Source organism: Balaenoptera acutorostrata, chromosome 6 (assembly GCF_949987535.1).
Source record: "Balaenoptera acutorostrata chromosome 6, mBalAcu1.1, whole genome shotgun sequence".
Taxonomy (NCBI): domain Eukaryota; kingdom Metazoa; phylum Chordata; class Mammalia; order Artiodactyla; family Balaenopteridae; genus Balaenoptera; species Balaenoptera acutorostrata.
Window position 1 is genome coordinate 89971993 of NC_080069.1, and position 18637 is coordinate 89990629.

The window sequence follows — 18637 nt, forward strand, 5'->3', positions numbered from 1 at the left end:
GAACCTGGTAGCTGACTGAACTTCAGTGTCAGGGAGAAGGAGAGGCAGAGGTTTTGCTGCTGGAACAGAATGGATGGTGATGTCATCAAAATGGGGAACAGGGAAGGACAAGGGTTTGGGGAAGGTGAGTGTGAAACAACTGTACACTGAGGCAGAAATACCAGAAACAAGGGGCAACAGCGGCCACAGCAATAAACACTTATATGATACCTCAGATATGCTGCTAGGTCACATTATCTTATTTAAACTGGTGCTACAAAGCAGACATTATTAACTGGATTTTACTAAGGCTCAGAGATGTTGAGTAACTTGCCCAAGGTCACACAGCCAGTAACTGGCAGAGGTGAGATTTGAAACCACATACCCCTGACTATTTTAAAGCTTATTCCCTCCTAGGGAGTCAGGCTCAGGTCCTCAGCCCAGGCCTGACACAAAACCCAAGCACAGGCCTTTACCTGACCAGAGCCGAAAGCTAGCAGGACTAGGGAACAAGGGCAGCTGCAGTCTCTGAGCGTGGCTTCCCCAGTGACCTCACTGTGGTTCTAGAAGATTGGTTTAGGCAACCCCATGCACTTACTTTTTCTTGAAGACCAAGAACTTGTTGTTCTGCATGATGCATTCTTGGTTGTTTGAGATCTGCTGAAAGATGGTCTTGTTGGTCTTGCCCTGGAAGACGGTGTTCTCCTGCAGCAGAGCCTTGGCACGGCCCTGCACGGCAATGCCGTAGGCCCGGAATGAATGGATCCGGTTCTTTATTACCTGGGAGAGGCAGCCAGAGCTTGTCACACCTCAGGGACTCCTAGACTGGTAGGGGAGCCAGGTAAGTGAATCACCAGTTATAAAACTGAGGGGTAAGAGCATGCTAGGTAGGTCAGCATTGAGCCATGCGAGCTCAGGGAAAGGCTATCGAGACCAGCCCAGAGAGAACCAGGAAAGGCTTTCTGGAGGAGGGATGGGTAAGCGGTAGGAGTTTATCAGGTACAGAGCAGAGGAGAGTTGTTCCAGGAAGAAGGAACAATGTGCAAAGACCCAGCAGATGGGGTGTGAGCCACTGGCGACCCAACTGAGGCAACAGCGAGCCCTCCTCCCCTCCTCTGCTCCCACAGTGCTCGGATGCAAAGCCAAGGGATTCCTTACTCCTTGCTGAAGTCACTGATTCATGAAGTCACAAAGCCGAAAAAAGGCGTTGCGACTGTAACTTCACAAGGGCAGGGATTGGGTTTGTCTGGCTCAACACTGAAACCCTAGCATCCAGCTCAGTGCTTTGCACAAAAACGGAGCTCGGAGCTCAAGGTCCTGTGGGGAAGAAAAACAGGCAAAGGAACAGACACAGAGCACTGTGGGAAGTGCCCTGTGAAGGGTGGGCATAAGCACCTCAGAAGTACAAAAAAAGGGCACCTCAAACAGCCTGGGGGGTCAGGAAGGGCTTCCAGAAGAAAGGGAGAGCCAAGCTGTAGGACTTGGTAGGTAGGAAAAGGGGAGAGAAGGCTACTCCAGGTATACAGGGTACAGTGGGTGCCAAGGCCCCGAGGCAAGACTTCTCTCCATTAACCACCTACTGCATACCAGGTCCTGCGCGAGATTATTCTGTTAGGAGAAGAGAGCTAAACTAGCCCAGATCTTGAGCTGAAGACCACGAAGATACCTCGGGTGGCACCCCCGCCCCAGCTTCCTGCCAGTACCCCCTGTTCATCCTTCAGGGCCCAGTTCCCGCGTCCCCTCCAGCGTGAAGTCCCCCTGCATCTCCCAGGCTGGGTTTTGGCAGCACCCTTGCAGAGTGCTGAGGGTTTAAGGTTCTGCTTCTCAGCAGAGAGGGCACAAGGGTTCTCCTAGGGCCATGCCCTGCATAGGCACACACATCACACACACACACATACACACCTTCGTGTCGGACGTGGGCAGCAGCTGCAGCCCGCTACCCCGGTTGCCAATGATGTCGTTTTCAATGACAGTGCTGTCACCCTTGGTGATGATGCCATGGCCTCTGTTGTCATAGATACCATTGCCTCGGAACTCCACTTTGCACTGGGCCTCGACCTTGACCCCGCTCTGGTGATTGCAGGAGATGCTGTTGTTGGCCACACGGGTGAGCTGGCTGCTCTGGGCCACAGTGATGCCTCTGTCCCCGTTAGCATGGATCACGTTGGTGATGACATGCAGCACCTCACTACTCTGGACATAGAGTCCTGAAGCTGTGGGTAGAGGGGTTGGGAGCAGAGAAAGCACAGGGTGGTCCCAGGGTCACTGCTGACAATACCACTAGGAAAAGCCTTCCCAGAATTGTGCACCCAGGAGAGGGGGAGGGGGAGGAGAGGCAGCAACATGCAGAACCAGCCCTTGGGGATTGCATCTTCCAAGCTGAATGACAGAGCAGGAGGAAACCCAGGACCAGCAAGGAAACTCTGTTCCTTCTGCACCAAGTCCTCATTGAAGTGGCCAGGGAAACATGATGTGAGGAGATTCCTTAGGCTCAGCTGGTCACCTGGCCCAGGCTCTCGTCCTGTGCTGGCATGCCTCCTACAGCAGCCTCATCCTACCGCCATCTGCACCACCTGTGACCTGCTCAAGGCTGCCCATCCACCTCTAGACAGACAGATCCACCTGCTAGAAAGCTGTTGTTTGTTTTGCTTCCCATTCTGAGCTAGAATCTGCCTCCCTACTATTCTGGGAAGTTTTCTTTTTTTTTTTTTTTTTTTATAGCTACTTTATTTATTTATTTATTTATTTATTTATGGCTGTGTTGGGTCTTCGTTTCTGTGCGAGGGCTTTTCTCTAGTTGCGGCAAGCGGGGGCCACTCTTCATCGCGGTGCTCGGGCCTCTCACTGTCGCAACCTCTCTTGTTGCTGAGCACAGGCTCCAGACGCGCAGGCTCAGCAGCTGTGGCTCACGGGCTTAGTTGCTCCGCGGCATGTGGGATCTTCCCAGACCAGGGCTCGAACCCGTGTCCCCTGCATTGGCAGGCAGATTCTCAACCACTGCGCCACCAGGGAAGCCCTGGGAAGTTTTCTTATTTCTTAAGAAATAAGAAATTTCTTAGCGACACTATGTGTTTGTAGAAAAAAAGCACAAAACCAGCAGGCTTAGAGCCGCGTGGGGAGAGGCAGCATGGCAGGTGGACCCGGGGTGAGGAGGCGTTCTCCCCAGTGCTAAGAGGCACCGGCAGCACCGGGAGGAGGCTGTGGGAGGATGCCCACTGTGGGGTCATGTGGGAGCAGTCTGAGCTGTGAGCTTGCAAGCCCGAACCTTTTGGTGCCAACTGCCTGTTGCTTCTTCTGGCTTGGTTGAGAACAGCAAAAATAAATCAAGTATTTGTGAATTTATGTGGCTTTGCTTGTCCTACTGGACAGCATGGCCATGTAGAGGAAACCCTGAACTGGGAGGGGACAGAACTCATTTTCCGGATAAGTGGGCTGGGGCCACGGGCTACCCATCTCCCTGCCTCTGCCACTCCCAGGGGGATGAGCTTACTAGGGCCCAGGGACCTCTTTTTAACAAGCCTTCCTCCATCAGCCCCCCAGAGTAATTCTGATAATCAGCCAGGTTTGGGAGCTGTGGAGTTGGATGAACTTCACAATAATTTTTTTTCCACTTCAATAAACATCAAACACCTACTATCATTTTTTTAAGCAAGTTTAAGATAACATGGATTTTAAATACTCTTATTTTCTGTGTTCTCTAAGAAAGAAAACCACTGCCAATTAAACCATGATATGCCATCAGCTGTAAGGTGCATCTCATCAGAGATGTTAAAATGTGAAAAATGTGTCTCAGAATTGATTGGAAACGTGTCTGCCAGGTGTGGGATTGGTACTGAGGGGAGGGGGCACAAACAGGAGTGGGATTCAGTTCCTTGCCTCAAGTTCACAGCCTGTCAGAGTTGATGAAACAGCCACAGAAACAAATACAATCCCAGCCCCCCTAACAAGTGCCACTGGGGCTGGGGGAGAGGACAGGTCAAAGGAGAGAAGGACAGAGGGTGAGGGCGAATTTGCAGTGGGCTCCGAGGTGTGAGTTATTTGGGGCGTGTGGATGGGAGAAAGGGAATTTCAGGCAAGAGAAACAGCAAGAGAAAGGCAGGGTGGGGTGGGTGGGAACAGAAAAGAATGGATTCACGTCAGGGGCACGTGAAGTCCAGGACGCTGGGGTACCGGGTAAGTGGCTGAAGGAAGTGGCTGATGAGGCTGGAAGGGCCTTAGGGCAGGCAGAGCACAGGAGGCCCTGGAGCAGGGGCTGCGGGGAGGGGCACTCACCTCCGTTGTGATTAACAGTGTTAGACTCGACCAGAGCTGCGGTGATGGGCCGGCGCAGCAGGTCGTCATCCTTCTCCAGCTCCGTCTCCCAGAGGGTGGCGTCCCCGTCCTCGCCGAAGTTCTCCTGGGCCCCGTGGCCTCCAGGGGACTCCCCGGAGCCATCCTTCTGGCTGAACACTGCCACTCCATACAGGCCATTGTAGCTGACGTGGTTGCTGGTGACATGGGGCAGGCTGGACGACATCATCCACACACCACAGCCCTTATTAGCTGGGACAGTGAAAGGAGCTGGTCACTGAGGCCGAGTGACGGGCGAGGCAGCACCCTGTGCCTCCCCAAGAAGGGAAGCAGGAAAGGCGCTGGCCTGGAGACAGAGTCCCTGATTTGCAAATGGCCTCGGACAAGTCACTTTAGGGCCTGGCTGCAGGCTTCTCCTTCATACAAGAGGGGTAATAACAGGTCAGTCTCACAACTGCAATCATTCCATGGGGTGTAAAAGTGCTCTGGGAACTGTCAAGGCCCCACTTCCAGATGAGAAGCACACAAGCCCACGGTGACACTGCCAAAGGGGCCCTCAGAGCTCATCCAGCCCAACTCCTCCCTGCACAGAGATGGAGGTGGCCTCAGTTTGAGTTCCAGCCCTACCACTTCCTAGCTGTGTGACACTGAGCAGGTTATTGAACCTCTCTGTGCCTCAGTTTCCTCACCTTTAAAATGGGATTACAGGAATTCCCTGGAGGTCCAGTGGTTAGGACTCCACGCTTCCACTGCAGGGGGGCATGGGTTCAATCCCTGGTTGGGGAACTAAGATCCTGTAAGCCACGCAGTGTGGCCAAAAAATCAATTAAAAAATAAAATAAAATAAAATGGGTTTAATAACTGTACCTACCTCAGAAGGTAGTCATGAGGATTAAATGTGCTAATGCATATAAAGGGCTCAGCAAGAGTCCAGCGCCTGAATGTAGGTTAGTATAATTATTATTATTATCAGAGATGCAGTCCAGAAAGATGGAAGCTTTGCCCAAAGTCACAGAATGAGTGAGAACACTTTTCCTTCTACGATTACCCTATTTCTCCCAAAAGAAAGGATAAGAGAAGTTAGATGTCTATGTGTGAGGAATTAAATGGCCCGGGCCTTATGCAAGATCTACTCCTGCCTTTTGCTGTTTTAAGTGGGGGATGAAGCCCTCTGCTTTGCTGACCCCATGGGGTCAATCTGGATTAGAAGGTGATTTATGAGAGCCTCGTGCCTTCTGTGAGGGTCTATGTGGCTGTGACCCGAGATGGATGCTATTCTTTAAGATGAGGTCTCTGATGCCCAGGGAAAGGCGGCAACTTTCTCAGGACCCACAGGTTGGAGATGGAACCTGGGCTGCCTGCCTCCAGGCTGGGCTGGGCCCCAAACCCCTCCCCCAGGGATGCGCCCTCACCGTAGATGGTGTTTCCTTCTAGCAGGCCTTTGCCTTCATCCCCGACAACAACACCATCGGAATAGCCAAAGCAGATGAGGTTGCTCCTGAGGATGGGGACCCCTCCTCGGCGGATGTCCACACCTCCCCACTGATTCTCTCGGATGACATTTTCTATGGGAAGAGGCAGAAAAGAGGGTCAAGAGTCACCTACAGTGCTGGCAACGAGGACTTGGACAGCTGATAGAAAGGCAAGTTTGGACAAGGACGCCTAGGCCTTCCCGTCAGCAGTCAGCACCCTGAACCTTGTCTGGTGTTTGACTTTCTAGGGACTTGTCTACTGTCTGCTTTCCTCAAGGGCAAGGTTCGTGTCAGTCTGTCTCCTATATCCCCAGCATCCACTGTACCCAGCGGCCTGGAGGATTGATGACTAAGAACAGACTGGCTTTAGAGTCCCTGGACCAAGGCCAGGCAGGACTGTCTGTCCTGGGGGGCTGTCCTTGGGAGGGCTGAAGCAGAATCCAGCCATTCCCCCACATGCCTGGGAAGGCGCTAGCCTGTCCTTCTCAGCCTCAGCTCTGGACTGACCACAGCCTTCCTCTCCTCTCCCCTCCACCATGTCTCTGGGAGTGAGTGGGCTGAAGAGTCACAAGTTAGAAGGGGTGTCCTGGGACACTGCTGCCCCAGCATGGTGGCAGGGCAGACTCCCAGAGTCCTGCGACAGGATTGCAATGGCTCATGAGACCCTGTGAGGCTGGCCCCTCCCTGTCTGCCTCTGGGACCCCATCTCATACTCCTTGCCCCTTGCTCACCACACTGCAGTCAAATGAGCAACCTCTGTGCTCCTCAGGCATGCAAAGTCTGTTCCCACAGGTAGCCCCGTGTGGAATCCTCGTTCTTTTCCTGGGGTCCTTCCCATCATCCAGCTTCTGGCTTACATGTCACCGTCTCAGAAAGGGCTGCCCTGACCATACAATACCAAATACCCACACAGTTCCTCTATCACCTCATTTTAATTATCTGTAAAGCACTTATCACCCTCAGATATGACTTTCCTTGGGAAAAAAAATGCTTTTGTTTTTTTCCCCTCCTAAAATGTCAGTTTCCTGACAGCAGAAATCATCTGTTTTGTTCACTGCCGTATCCCCAGCTCCCGCATACAGCGTGTGCTCAAAAAACGTCTGATAAATGAAGGAAGGCTGGATCCAGTAAGGGGGATTCACTGGCCCAATATTTACTGAATCTCCTTAATGTCCTAGGTATGGCTATGCTCTGTGCTGAGGCTACACTGACGTACCAGACAGACTTGATCCTTGCCTTATAGGATACAGCGAAGGAGATGGACATTAAACAGATCACAAGAAATTAAGGAAACTGTCCTGCAGAGCAGGCCTACTGGGTAGAGTGAGTGTAGATGTATAATGGGAGGTCAGGGCAGACTTCCCCCAGGAAGTGACACTTAGGCTGAGACTCAAAGAATGAGCAGGAGTTGGCCAGGCAGAGGGGAAATGGGGATGGACTGCCAGAGCAGGCACAAGCCCGTAAAAGCCAAGAGGAGGGATTCAGACAGTTTGTGTGGCATGAATGTTTCTGACAGTGTTATGTCAGAAACAGCCATCCATTCAGATCCTGTAAGCACCAGGCCTGGCAAAGAGCAGACCCTCTCTCCCTGCCTGATAAGCATGGCCAGTGCCTGGAGCCGGCATCCCCAAGTGCTAGCCACTATCAAGGAGGCCAGTCTGTCGACGTGAAGGACTGGGTGGGTGGGAAGCCTGGGACGTTGGCTTGGCTGTGGTCACTGGGGGCTGCAGCTCCAGGCAGTCCCACTCCTACCTGTGATGAGGCCTCTGCCATTCTCATTCACAGCTATGCCGGCTGCACTGCCCTTGAAAATGTGGTTCCGGCTAGAATGGAAGAAGACAAAAGGTGAGACCAGACCAATGTCATGTATCAAAGACAAAGCCCATCCAAGGTGCCTGCCTTCTTTTGTGGGCTTCCCAGATGACTCAGGTCCACAGGGGGATGAAGCACCTCCTCAAGCCCCAGAAGCCAGGCAGTTAGCAATCTTCAGTTACCACTGACCCCAAACAACCTACAACTATGCCACAGAAGCACATATCATTATATCCATGTCTCTGCAGCCTCTCTGGACTGTTATCCACATATAAACACCATTTTATTATTTTATTTTATTTTTTATTGACATACAGTTGCTGTACCATATTATCTGAGTTGCAGGTGTACAATATAGTGATTCATGATTTTTAAAGGTTATACTCCATTTATAGATATTATAAAATATTGGCTATATTCCCTGTGTTACACAATATACCCTTGTAGCTTATTTTATACCTAATAGTTTGTACCTCTTACTCCCCCACCTCTATATTGCCCCTCTCCCCTCCCCACTGGTAACCACTAGCTTGTTCTCTACATCTGTGAGTCTGCCTCTTTTTTTGTTATATTCACTAGTTTGTTGCATTTTTTTAGATTCCACATATAAGTGATATCATACAGTATTTGTCTTTCTCTGTCTATTTCACTTAGCATAATGCCCTCCAAGTCCATCCATGTTGCTGCAAATGCAAAATTTCATTCTTTTTTATGGCTGAGTAGTATTCCATTGTGTTTATATACCACATCTTCTTTATCCACTCCTCTGTTGATGGACACTTAGGCTGCTTCCATATCTTGGCTATTGTGAATGATGCTACTATGAACACTGGAGTGCATGTATCTTTTTGAGTTAGTGTTTTTGTTTTCAGATATATACCTAGGAATGGAATTGCTGGGTCATATGGTAATTCTATTTTTAGTTTTTGGAGAAACCTCCGTACTGTTTTCCACAGTGGCTGCCCCAATTTACATTCCACCAACAGTGTACAAGCGTTCCCTTTTTTCCACATTCTTGCCAATACTTGTTATTCGTATAAACGCCATTTTAAACAAATGTCATCATCGTGCATGATCACAGGTAAAGTCTTGGTAGTGTCAAGAATTTCTAGGAGGCTGTGTTAAGCTTGTTTGGGAGTGATTTATGTCCCTGAATCAGATTCTGCCTGTAACAAGCCTACCGTCTTCTGTTTGTATCCAGCAGCTACTCTTTAGCTTATTTTCTGTTAACTCAGTTGCCTATCCACTGAATGAAAACATAAAATAATGACATGCCTTTTAAGAAGAAAACCAGATTTTAAAAAGAGGGTTTTAAGAACATCAGACAACACATATGTGAAACCCCATGGGCTGGGCTACACACAGCCCTACTACCATGGCAAGGCCTCATGAATGAGTTCCTTAGAACCAGACACCTGAGCATGTTAAAGGACATGCATTTCCCTCCGGTCTCTCTACCTTGGTTTCTTGCCTGTAAATACAGAGCCAGTCACACCCAGACCCTAGCAGAACTGGGTTATTCCCGGAGCATACACATTTGCTGTTTGTTACTTTTACTACCAGGAATGCTGTGTTCTCCTTCCATACTGGAGGGGCACCGGCCCCCTCTCTTAGGAGGTGCCCTCCTACTTCCTACCATGCATGCAGCGGAAGGATTTAGATCCAAATATTCACCTGGCTCTTCAGAGCCTAACACAGGGCCTGGCTCCTCACAGAACCCCAGTGATTAGTAGTTGGCTGATAAGTCTTCCCATCTCCTAGGGCAGGGTCCAAATGGTTTACTTCCTTCGGGGGGAAGTCAAATGCCAACTGCATCTGCATTATGTGTTTGGAGTAGAACAAGGTTAAAAACACCCTTATGTTTTTATTAAGACAGATCTGAAGTATCTGCTTTGATGTGATTACAATTTAATCAGCTGATGGTTACTCTGGGCTTCTAGAATTCAGGGTCAGATGCAGTCCCTGGGCAAGGCACGCCTCATCCATATTTCTGAAAGCTGTGCCACAGCAGCAAATGCATGAGTGGTATACTTTTAATACAAATCTCACTTACCTTCAGAAAGGATCCATGGCCACTTGGAGAAACATGTATGTGTGTGTACATAGGGTGGGCAGAACAAAGATAAAAGAGGTATCAGAAAACAGTAGGAAAAGGGGACAGATCATTGTTCCAAGAACCAAGGATGGGATATTAACGACAGATGAGCCAGTCTGAGTCCTGTGCTTCCTTGCAGCCAAGGCAAAAAAAGAGAAACACCATAGGTTATATAACTCACCAGCAAAAAAATATGCTGTGGTTTGCCTTATCTAGGCCACTTCAGGGATCTTGAAATTCATTCTGTACCCTCCCACAGATCCCTATCCGCCATCACAAAGAAACATAAAGGAAAAAAGCACAACCTGTTCTCTCAAAGCGACTGTTTTAAAAACCCAAGACACTGATCTGGTTGTAATATTCCTTGCTCAAAACCCTTCAACAGTTCACCAGCACCCGCAAGTTCTGGGTGTATGGCTGCTGTAACAAATTACCACAAACTTAGTGGCTTAGAACAACACAAATTCATTATCTTCCAGTTTAGGAGGCCAGAAGTCCAAAATGGATCTGATGGGGCTAAATCAAGGTGCCAGCAGACGTGTATTCCTTCTGGAGGCTCTAGGGAAGAATCTACTTCTTGTCTTTTCCAGCTTCTAGAGGCTGCTCATATTTCCTGGCCTGTGGCCTCATCACTCTGACCTCTGCTTCTGTTGATACATTTCCTTCTCTCTGACTCTGACTCTCCTGCTTCCCTCTTCTAAGGACCCTTGTGATGACACTGGGCCCACCTGCATAACCCAGGATACTCTCCCCATCTCAACGTACTTAGTCACATCTGCAAAGTCTCTTCTGCCTTGTAAGACAGCATATACACAGGTTCCAAGCATTAGGAAATGGATACATCTGGAGGGCCATTATTCTACCCACCACACTTGGTATTCAAGGTCCTCCGTGCTCCAGCATCAACCCCACTTTGTAGGCTGATCATCTACTCAACCCCCCCGGGCATCACATGCCCAGACATAACACCATATTTTTTACACCATTTCCCCCGGACATACCCCAAATTTCACTGCCCCAGGCCCAGAATGCCTTTTCTATGGCCATAAAATCCACCTCATCCTTCAAGCACAACTCAAATGTCAGCGCCCCACGTGCCCTGCCCTGACTTGCTCAGCTGAAACTGTGGCTGGGCTCCTTCTGCACCTGCATGAAGACCTATAAAGCATATGCTTTGGTGAGTCTTCCCTCATGGCTCCTGTCTCCAGAATGAGACTGCATGCTCCACAGAGCAAAGACTATTTGTACACACTTTTTATACTGCTGTCCCTTTACATGGAATAAACCCTCAAATGTGTGTTAAATGAATGACATGCATACATGCAAACCCATACTCTTATCTTAAGGCAATAATGCAAAAGATGGAAAAAGAGCTCTGTGATCACTAACTGTTTTTAGTAAGCTGTCTATAACAGTGAAAAAATAGACACCTAGCAGTAATAGGTCCCACAAGCCATGCGGCGTGGCCAAAAAAAAAAAAAAAATCCAGAGGAACAGTAATAGGACTGGTTCAAAAATGAGGGAATATCATAACAATGGAACAGTTCTGAAACTGTCCAAAGTGATAAATACAAAGGTCCTGCAACAGCATGGAAAAGTACACATGGAATAATGCAGGGAAAAACTCTCAGAATACATTTGCTAAACATTAATGCCAGTGATTTTTGTAAACTGCAGACATAACTATGTGGGTCTTCTACTCAAAACCTTAACGTTCAAGCTGCAGTGACCAAAGGACCCAAGATTATCACGGACAGTCCCAACTTAAGATGTTTTATACTAATGTCACAACTTGTGTCAGACTTTTTCTCAAGCGCCAGTGGGCCGTGTGCTACCCCTGAATCTGCTGCACTCTGCTGCTTTACTCAGGCTGCTTCCTTCACTAGGAATGTCCACTCCCCATCTCCATGAGAGTCCAAGCTCTACCCATATTTCAAAGTCTAACTCCAATGCCGCCTCCCAAATGAGGCCTCCCACAGCCCCCTAGTCAGAATGATTCCCCCTCTCTTGGTACCACTTTGATAGTATTTAACACAGTCTGCGCCATATGATAGATGGGAAGGCAAATCCATGGCCCTTCCCACCTACAGCTTACACCACTGATTGATCACGGCATGCTTTCATGCTGAGGTCAGATGTAGCCTCCAGATCTTAATACAGCATCCCAGGTAGCCACAATCAACTGACCAGAGTTGTCAGGTGAGTTGAAATCTCTATGCCATTCCTATCTTAGCATTATTTCTGAGCACACATGTCCTCCAGACTAAAGTAAGCTCCTAGGGAGCGGAGTCTGCCCTTGTTTACCTTTGTTATCATTATTAGAAGTGCTCAGTTATGTTTGCTGAATAGAATGGCCCCACCTAGTTAACTGGAAGGAAACACAGACACAAAAGCACAGAACACAGATGCAATACCACCAAAGGTTGTGTGACTGAGGTGGGATTATGGGTGAAGTCTGTCTCTTCCCTGCTTGCATTTGTACAGTTGTTTTCATAAACAAAAATGGTTTCAAATGAAGCAAAGACAGAGAGTAGGGAAACACAGAGATCAGAGAGGAAAGAGGGACCATGGGTGAGCAGGATGGTCTGGGTACAGTGGCACATACCTCACGACTGGATTTCCGTGGTACAGGATGTAAATGCCAGCCTCCTTGTTTGAAAAGATTTGATTGTTCCGGATGATGCCTTTCCCATTGCCAAGGACAACAATGCCAGAGCGAAGGCCGTGGTGGATCTGGTTACACTGTAAGTGAACATGAGACACCACAGAAGGCAGCTCAGACACGCCACTGAGAAGCAGAGTGCTCACTGCTGCCCCACAGCAGGGCCAGGATGAACCAGCAGAGAAAACTACATTGCTGGAAGATCCCTAGCACAAAACAAAGTGAATGGGCTTCCCTGGTGGCGCAGTGGTTAAGAATCCACCTGCCAATGCAGGGGACATGGGTTCGAGCCCTGGTCAGGGAAGATCCCACATGCCGCGGAGCAACTAAGCCCGTGCGCCACAACTACTGAGCCTGTGCTCTAGAGCCCGCGAGCCACAACTACTGAGCCTGTGTGCCACAACTACTGAAGCCTGTGCACCTAGAGCCTGTGCTCCACAAGAGAGGCCACCACAGTGAGAAGCCTGCGCACCGCAATGAAGAGTAGCCCCTGCTTGTCGCAACTAGAGAAAGCCCGTGCACAGCAACAAAGACCCAATGTAGCCAAAAAGTAAAAAAATAAAAACAAATAAATACAATTTTTAAAAAAAGAAACAACAACAACAAAACAAAGTGAATGGACGCGGCCCTGCCCTCTCTGCACAGGTGCACACATTGACACCTATGAGGGAGACTCCCAAGAGAGGAGTCTTCCCCACTCAGACTCTTGGGATGTAGTTATGCTGGCACTTACTGCTGAGGGCTCCTGCCCTTCATCTGCAATGCACACTACTGAAAATTTCTGAGCCTCCAATGAGTCCCCAAAACACACGATCATTGGCTAGGCCATGTCACCCCAGGGCCCAGGGCGCCCATCTCTCAGGAAGGGGGCAGTGCCCCAGTACATGGGAACTCTAAGCGCAGTCCCAAGGGGCCACCCAGGGAAGGAGTGGGTCATTGGCTTCTAGTCTTCCCTTCTCATTCGGGGGGGACCTGTGGAAGGTACAGCCCCAGGGAGCTTAGGTTCCCATGAGGCATGAGGTCACCAGAAGGTGTACGAGCTACAAGGATCCTTGGAGATTTTCATACCGTGCAAACGGGGAAACAGGCCCAGGGTCATATAGTATGTTTGTGGCAGGGCCGGATCTGAAACCTAGTTCTATTTCTCAGTCAGTTAGTTGCTTTTGGACAGTGATGAAAATTTTAGGTTATAATAAATTATAATAAAATTGTTTCACCCTAATTGCTAATTTACAGCCTAAATACAATCCTATATTTAAACCAGAAAGCTAGCTGTTTCTCTTCCAAAATGATTTCACGGAAACAAAGTTCTAGTTTGCTTTAAAGTGTTACATGCTGCGAGCTCTCCTATTCTTACTCACTTTTCAGATTTTCCCCTGAAGGATTTGGCAGACTCACCAGGGTAACTGCTGCCTACAGAAGTCCCTCACAGGGTTGAAAAGCACAAGGAGAGGTGTAAGCAATGGTATTTCTATCCTGCACTGTTTCACAAAGGCAGGTAATACTCCCTTCCCCCTCCACCTGCTAAACTGTCCTGTCCCCCCATCCCTGGGAAGGCAAACTCCTCTCATCTCTCTGGCAACAGTGGCAATAATTTCCTAAGCCAAGGCCATGCATCAAATATCTGTTGTATGGCAGAAAGAGTGAGAGGAAGGGGCTGGCAGAGGACACTGGCCAGGCGTGTCTCTTGAAATACAGTTAAGAACTTGCCTTTCTCTGAATTTGCAAGGGCAGTCTAGATATACTGGGTTAAGAACATCCACCCTGAGTCAGACTGCCTGGATTCAAAGGCCAGCTCTAGCACTAGACGTGTGATTTAGGGCAAGGTCCCTAGCGTCTTTGTGCCTCCGTGTCTTCACCTATGAAATGGGAATAATAATAATTCTATCTCACAGGGTTGTGTAAGAGTTAAACCATGATTAAATAAATATATACCAAGTGCTTAGAACAGTATCTGGCATATAATAAGCACTATGTATAGGATGGATATTATTTTTCCAAGCCCATAAAAAGTCCATTATGTTTCTCAATTTCTGGGAAACCTGTCTCTCAGAGAAGTCCGGAGCAAAACTATGGGGCAGGTCTTTCACGTCACTGGTCTCATATTCTAGGATTTTAAGTGGTTTTCACACTGGCTAAGATCAAACTCACTATGGCCTCACGATATCCACGAAACAAGTAATCTTCAGAATAAATATCCTACGTGTCCTTTTAATAGTAAAGAATGAACTAATTTGGTGTTTTATTTTTGATCCAAGTGTCTTTCATGGCAGACATATCTTTATTCTTACCGAACTCAAAGCCCACAAGAGCATATCAGGGCTGAGGGAGGGAAGGCCCTGTGAATTTCCCTGTCTATCCAATCCTCCTCCTTGCTAGGGAGACTGCAGGGACGTACGTGACTTATGCAAAGTCACTCTCAATACATGGAGAAAGAGACCCAGAGTCACAAGGACACACAGAGAAAAGGGCAGGAACTACCTGCAAACAGGAAGCAACAGGAATTCAAGATGGCAACATTTGGGGCTTCCCTGGTGGCGCAGTGGTTGAGAATCTGCCTGCTAATGCAGGGGACACGGGTTCGAGCCCTGGTCTGGGAAGATCCCACATGCCACGGAGCAGCTGGGCCCGTGAGCCACAATTGCTGAGCCTGCGCGTCTGGAGCCTGTGCCCCGCGACGGGAGGGGCCGCGATAGAGAAAGGCCCGCGCACCGCGATGAAGAGCGGTCCCCGCACCGCGATGAAGAGTGGCCCCCGCTTGCCGCAACTGGAGAAAGCCCTCGCACGAACCGAAGACCCAACACAGCCAAAAATAAATAAATAAATAAATAAATAAATAAATAAGAAAATCCTTTAAAAAAAAAAAAAAAAAAAAAAGATGGCAACATTTGCTTAAACATCCTTAGAAAAGGTTTCTGAGCACCAAGAGCCATCCTGAAAGGGCAAGAAGATGGAGGAAGTACCAGAATGAGAGGGTTGGACTTTTTCCGGATGTCTACGCCAGCCTCTGCGTTGTCGTAAATGTTGTTGCCAGCAATCAGGCCTCCGCCCTCCAAGCGAAGAAAGATGCCTGACGCTCTGCAGTGGTGAATGTGGTTCCTGAGCATGATGATCTAGGCAGAGAAGAGAGAGCCATTCATTTTCCTGTCACAAAGGTATTTTAAAAAACTGCTTGGGGAATACCTGAGTCTTCCTTCCCGTCTGGTCCGTGCAGTTCTACCTGATACCACACCAGCCACTCTCCGCCGTGTGCTCGTGAGGACTGAGCCATTTCCGTGTCCTTCCTGGCTTTGCCCTACAGGCACTGCACCAACCTCACGCCAGTTCTTTACTAAAACCTGGATGGAAGCTTGGCCCTGAGCTCCACATTCACAGCCTCTGAGCAGGATAAATAACTGGATGATGGCATGGAAAGGACGCTTAGAGAAGGTGTGATTTAGTGGTCTGCAAACTCTACATGCAGTGCAGTTACATGAAGATTTCCAGGGGTCCAAGGGCATAGCTACTTTGAATGGAATTGAGTGCCAGATCCACCACTTCCACACGTGCCTTTGCTGAACTTCACCTGCCTGAGGAAGCACCTGAGGGTAAAGTACCTCGTAGGCTGTCCTCTCCCACCTTCCCTTTTGCTTTCCACTTTTAAGACAAATACCCATTCTTGCCCGCTTTGCATCTCTCTTGCTGTATTATTATCCTGGGGTGGAAAAACCAATGGAACTCCAAGCTAAGAGACAATTACAAGTGTTGGTGTAAGATAAAGAAGCCTCTTTAAAACAAGGTACCATAACTCAGTAAACAGCTTATTACGGGGATGCACTGCCACTTACATTCTCTTTTTAGCAATTCTAAAAATCTAGAATACATATTGTTTTAAACAACTATGTATTAACAATGAAATGCACTACGTTAAGGTAAATTGTGTACTAACAATAAACACTCTATTACATTAGGATAAAACTCTGGGAGGGGTAAAGTATAATGGAAGTACAATTTCAAGGAGAAGCTTTCTGCTTAGGATGGGGAAAGTTGGAAAGAGCATTGCTCCCACACTTACAACAAGAAGATACAAAAACATAACCTTTCTTTTTTTTTTTTTTTTTTTTTTTTTTTTAACATAACCTTTCTTGAATCCATCAGCGAGCTGAGGTTGCAGGACAACCAACTAGCCTGGAATCTAAGGGAAACAGGCACCTTCAAGGACATGAGACGTGAGTACTTGTTTGTCTGAAAAGACACAGATGCCATACTGGCCAGTAAGAAGAGTTCAGCTAACTGTTTCCAAGAATTGTTAAAGGCCAGTTGTGAACTAGTGAGAGCACCGAAGCCTGGGGAGCAGCTGCATCTATTCACTTCTCCATGGACCTCGCCAGGTGCTCATGGACAAAGACTGAGGGCAGGATGAGAGACGGGAGACAGCCTCCCTCCTGGTGGGCACTTGGGGGAAAGTACAGCCACTGTGGGAAAAGTACCGCCACTGTGGGAAAAGCACTAAGCCCCTCCTGGATTTTTCTCCCCTAACTGTCCCAAAGAACAAGCCTTAAGCAGCTGAGGGAAGGGCAGCAAACCCCATGGCTCTCAAGGGAGGGAACAGAAAAACAATAAACCCTTTACCCCTCAGGGAGGTGGGAGGAAAATATCTTGGGCCTCGATCATTAGAGCCCCCCTAATGCTGGGGGGTGAGGCAGGACCACTGAAAAGGGCCTAGTGCCAAGGTCCTAAATCCACCAACACAGCACCTTCTTGAGACTAAGGATAAATGCCGACACGAGAGGCTCCCTACCACCCACTGTGCCACCAGGCTGGCCAGCCAGAGCCATGGCAGTGGCCTGCTGCTGGGAGGGGCAAGAGCACGGAGGAGCAGATGCAAAGGGAAGACCTAAAACAGAAAAGCCCACTGGCAAACCAGCCAAAGAAATGCAGGAGAAATCGGGAGCCTGTGGTTCACTGAAGGTAATCGTAAAAACAAAATCCAAGCGTCACAGAAGAGGCATGCCCATTCCCACACATAAACACCATTTACCTCTGTCTCCACCGTCTACACAAGATACCTCACTTCCAACTAAAAATTATCAGATACCCAAAGAAGCAAGAAAAAAAAATCATGGTCAGTGATACTTTTATTCATTCCCTCTGCCAGCCTCTACCCTCTCGGGAATGTTCTGGAGGGCAGAGGTAGGGCGGCTGCCCTCTGGCCACTGGATCAAGGCCTTGCTCCTGGCCACAGGGACCAGCTGAGTAAGCCGGCACTCCTGCCCACAGCTCCCCACTTGTATTAATGCCATTTGATATATGTGTTCCCGAAGCTGCATACTCATGAGACACCATGGGTTGTTTTAGTCAAGAGCCAGCCAAAATCAGCTTTTCAGGTTCCTTTTTGGAGACTCACTAGGAGTAGTTGGCTGCACAATTCCTGCCACAAGTTCCCTGGGGGCAACAGTTCCAGAGGGCTACAACGAAAGCTGTTTAACTTTTTGTCTCTCCTTGTCCATGACTCCAATTACCACCTGCTCCCAAGTCTGCACGTCAGGGCACATCTCTCTTCAAAGCTCCAGCCCTACGTAACCAGATGGCACCTCTGCCTGATGTCACTGATGCTCCAAACTCGACGTGCCCAGAACCGCACTCAGCATCTTTCTCTCCACATCCTAACCTTCTCGGCTTCTCAGTTCCTGCCTTTGCCTCAGCCACTCGCACCAGAAATCTAGGCTGCATAACCTCGACCACTCCCCTCCCGAGGTTCTCCTCGCCACCTCTCCGGACTGCCCTGTTCCTCCTCTCCATGTATGGACCCTAATTATCCACTGCCCGCACTGATTGTGTCTCCAGTCTTGTTCCCTTCCACTCCACTCCACACAAAGCTGACAGAAGGAGCTTTCCAAATGCGGATCTGACCACAATTCTCTGCTTAAAATCTTGCAGTGTGTTCCCACTGCCCTCAAGACAACTCCCATCTCTCTGACAAGACACCTGCCCCTGAGCTGACTGACTCCTGCTGACTAGCCCTCACCTCACGCTCTGGCTGTTGAGGTTACTTGAGACTCCCTGAGTGTCCTGTGTCCTCTCTATGTCTGGGCCTTCCTGCATGCCTCCTTTGCCTCACAGCTTCACCCTGCCAACTCCTAGTCTTCCTAGACAGCTTGGCCAGGCACCATTCCTCTGGGAAAGATTTTTTTTTAAGTCTTAAAAAAAAACACCAAACACATTTATGGAGTACTTGCTATGCACGAGACACACTGCTAAGCACTTTATATATATATGCATACATACGACCTCAGTCAATCCTCACCACCCCTTGGAGCAGGTAGTATCATTAGTCCAAAGGGCATA

General features: G+C 48.7%; 1 protein-coding gene across 5 annotated transcripts in view; it reads right to left on the bottom strand.

Moving 5' to 3' along the window:
• The window catches only part of FBXO10 (F-box protein 10), a 74330-nt gene that overhangs the window by 15582 nt on the left and 40111 nt on the right, over positions 1–18637 (bottom strand). For all 5 annotated transcript variants that reach the window (XM_007197021.2, XM_007197019.2, XM_007197018.2 and 2 more), the window contains 7 exons: positions 15274–15423; positions 12254–12390; positions 7494–7564; positions 5682–5834; positions 4252–4521; positions 1882–2192; positions 578–759 (listed from right to left, as the gene is read on the bottom strand). In XM_007197021.2, coding sequence (XP_007197083.1) covers positions 578–759; positions 1882–2192; positions 4252–4521; positions 5682–5834; positions 7494–7564; positions 12254–12390; positions 15274–15423 — 1274 coding nt within the window. The remainder of the gene's footprint in view (positions 1–577; positions 760–1881; positions 2193–4251; positions 4522–5681; positions 5835–7493; positions 7565–12253; positions 12391–15273; positions 15424–18637) is intronic.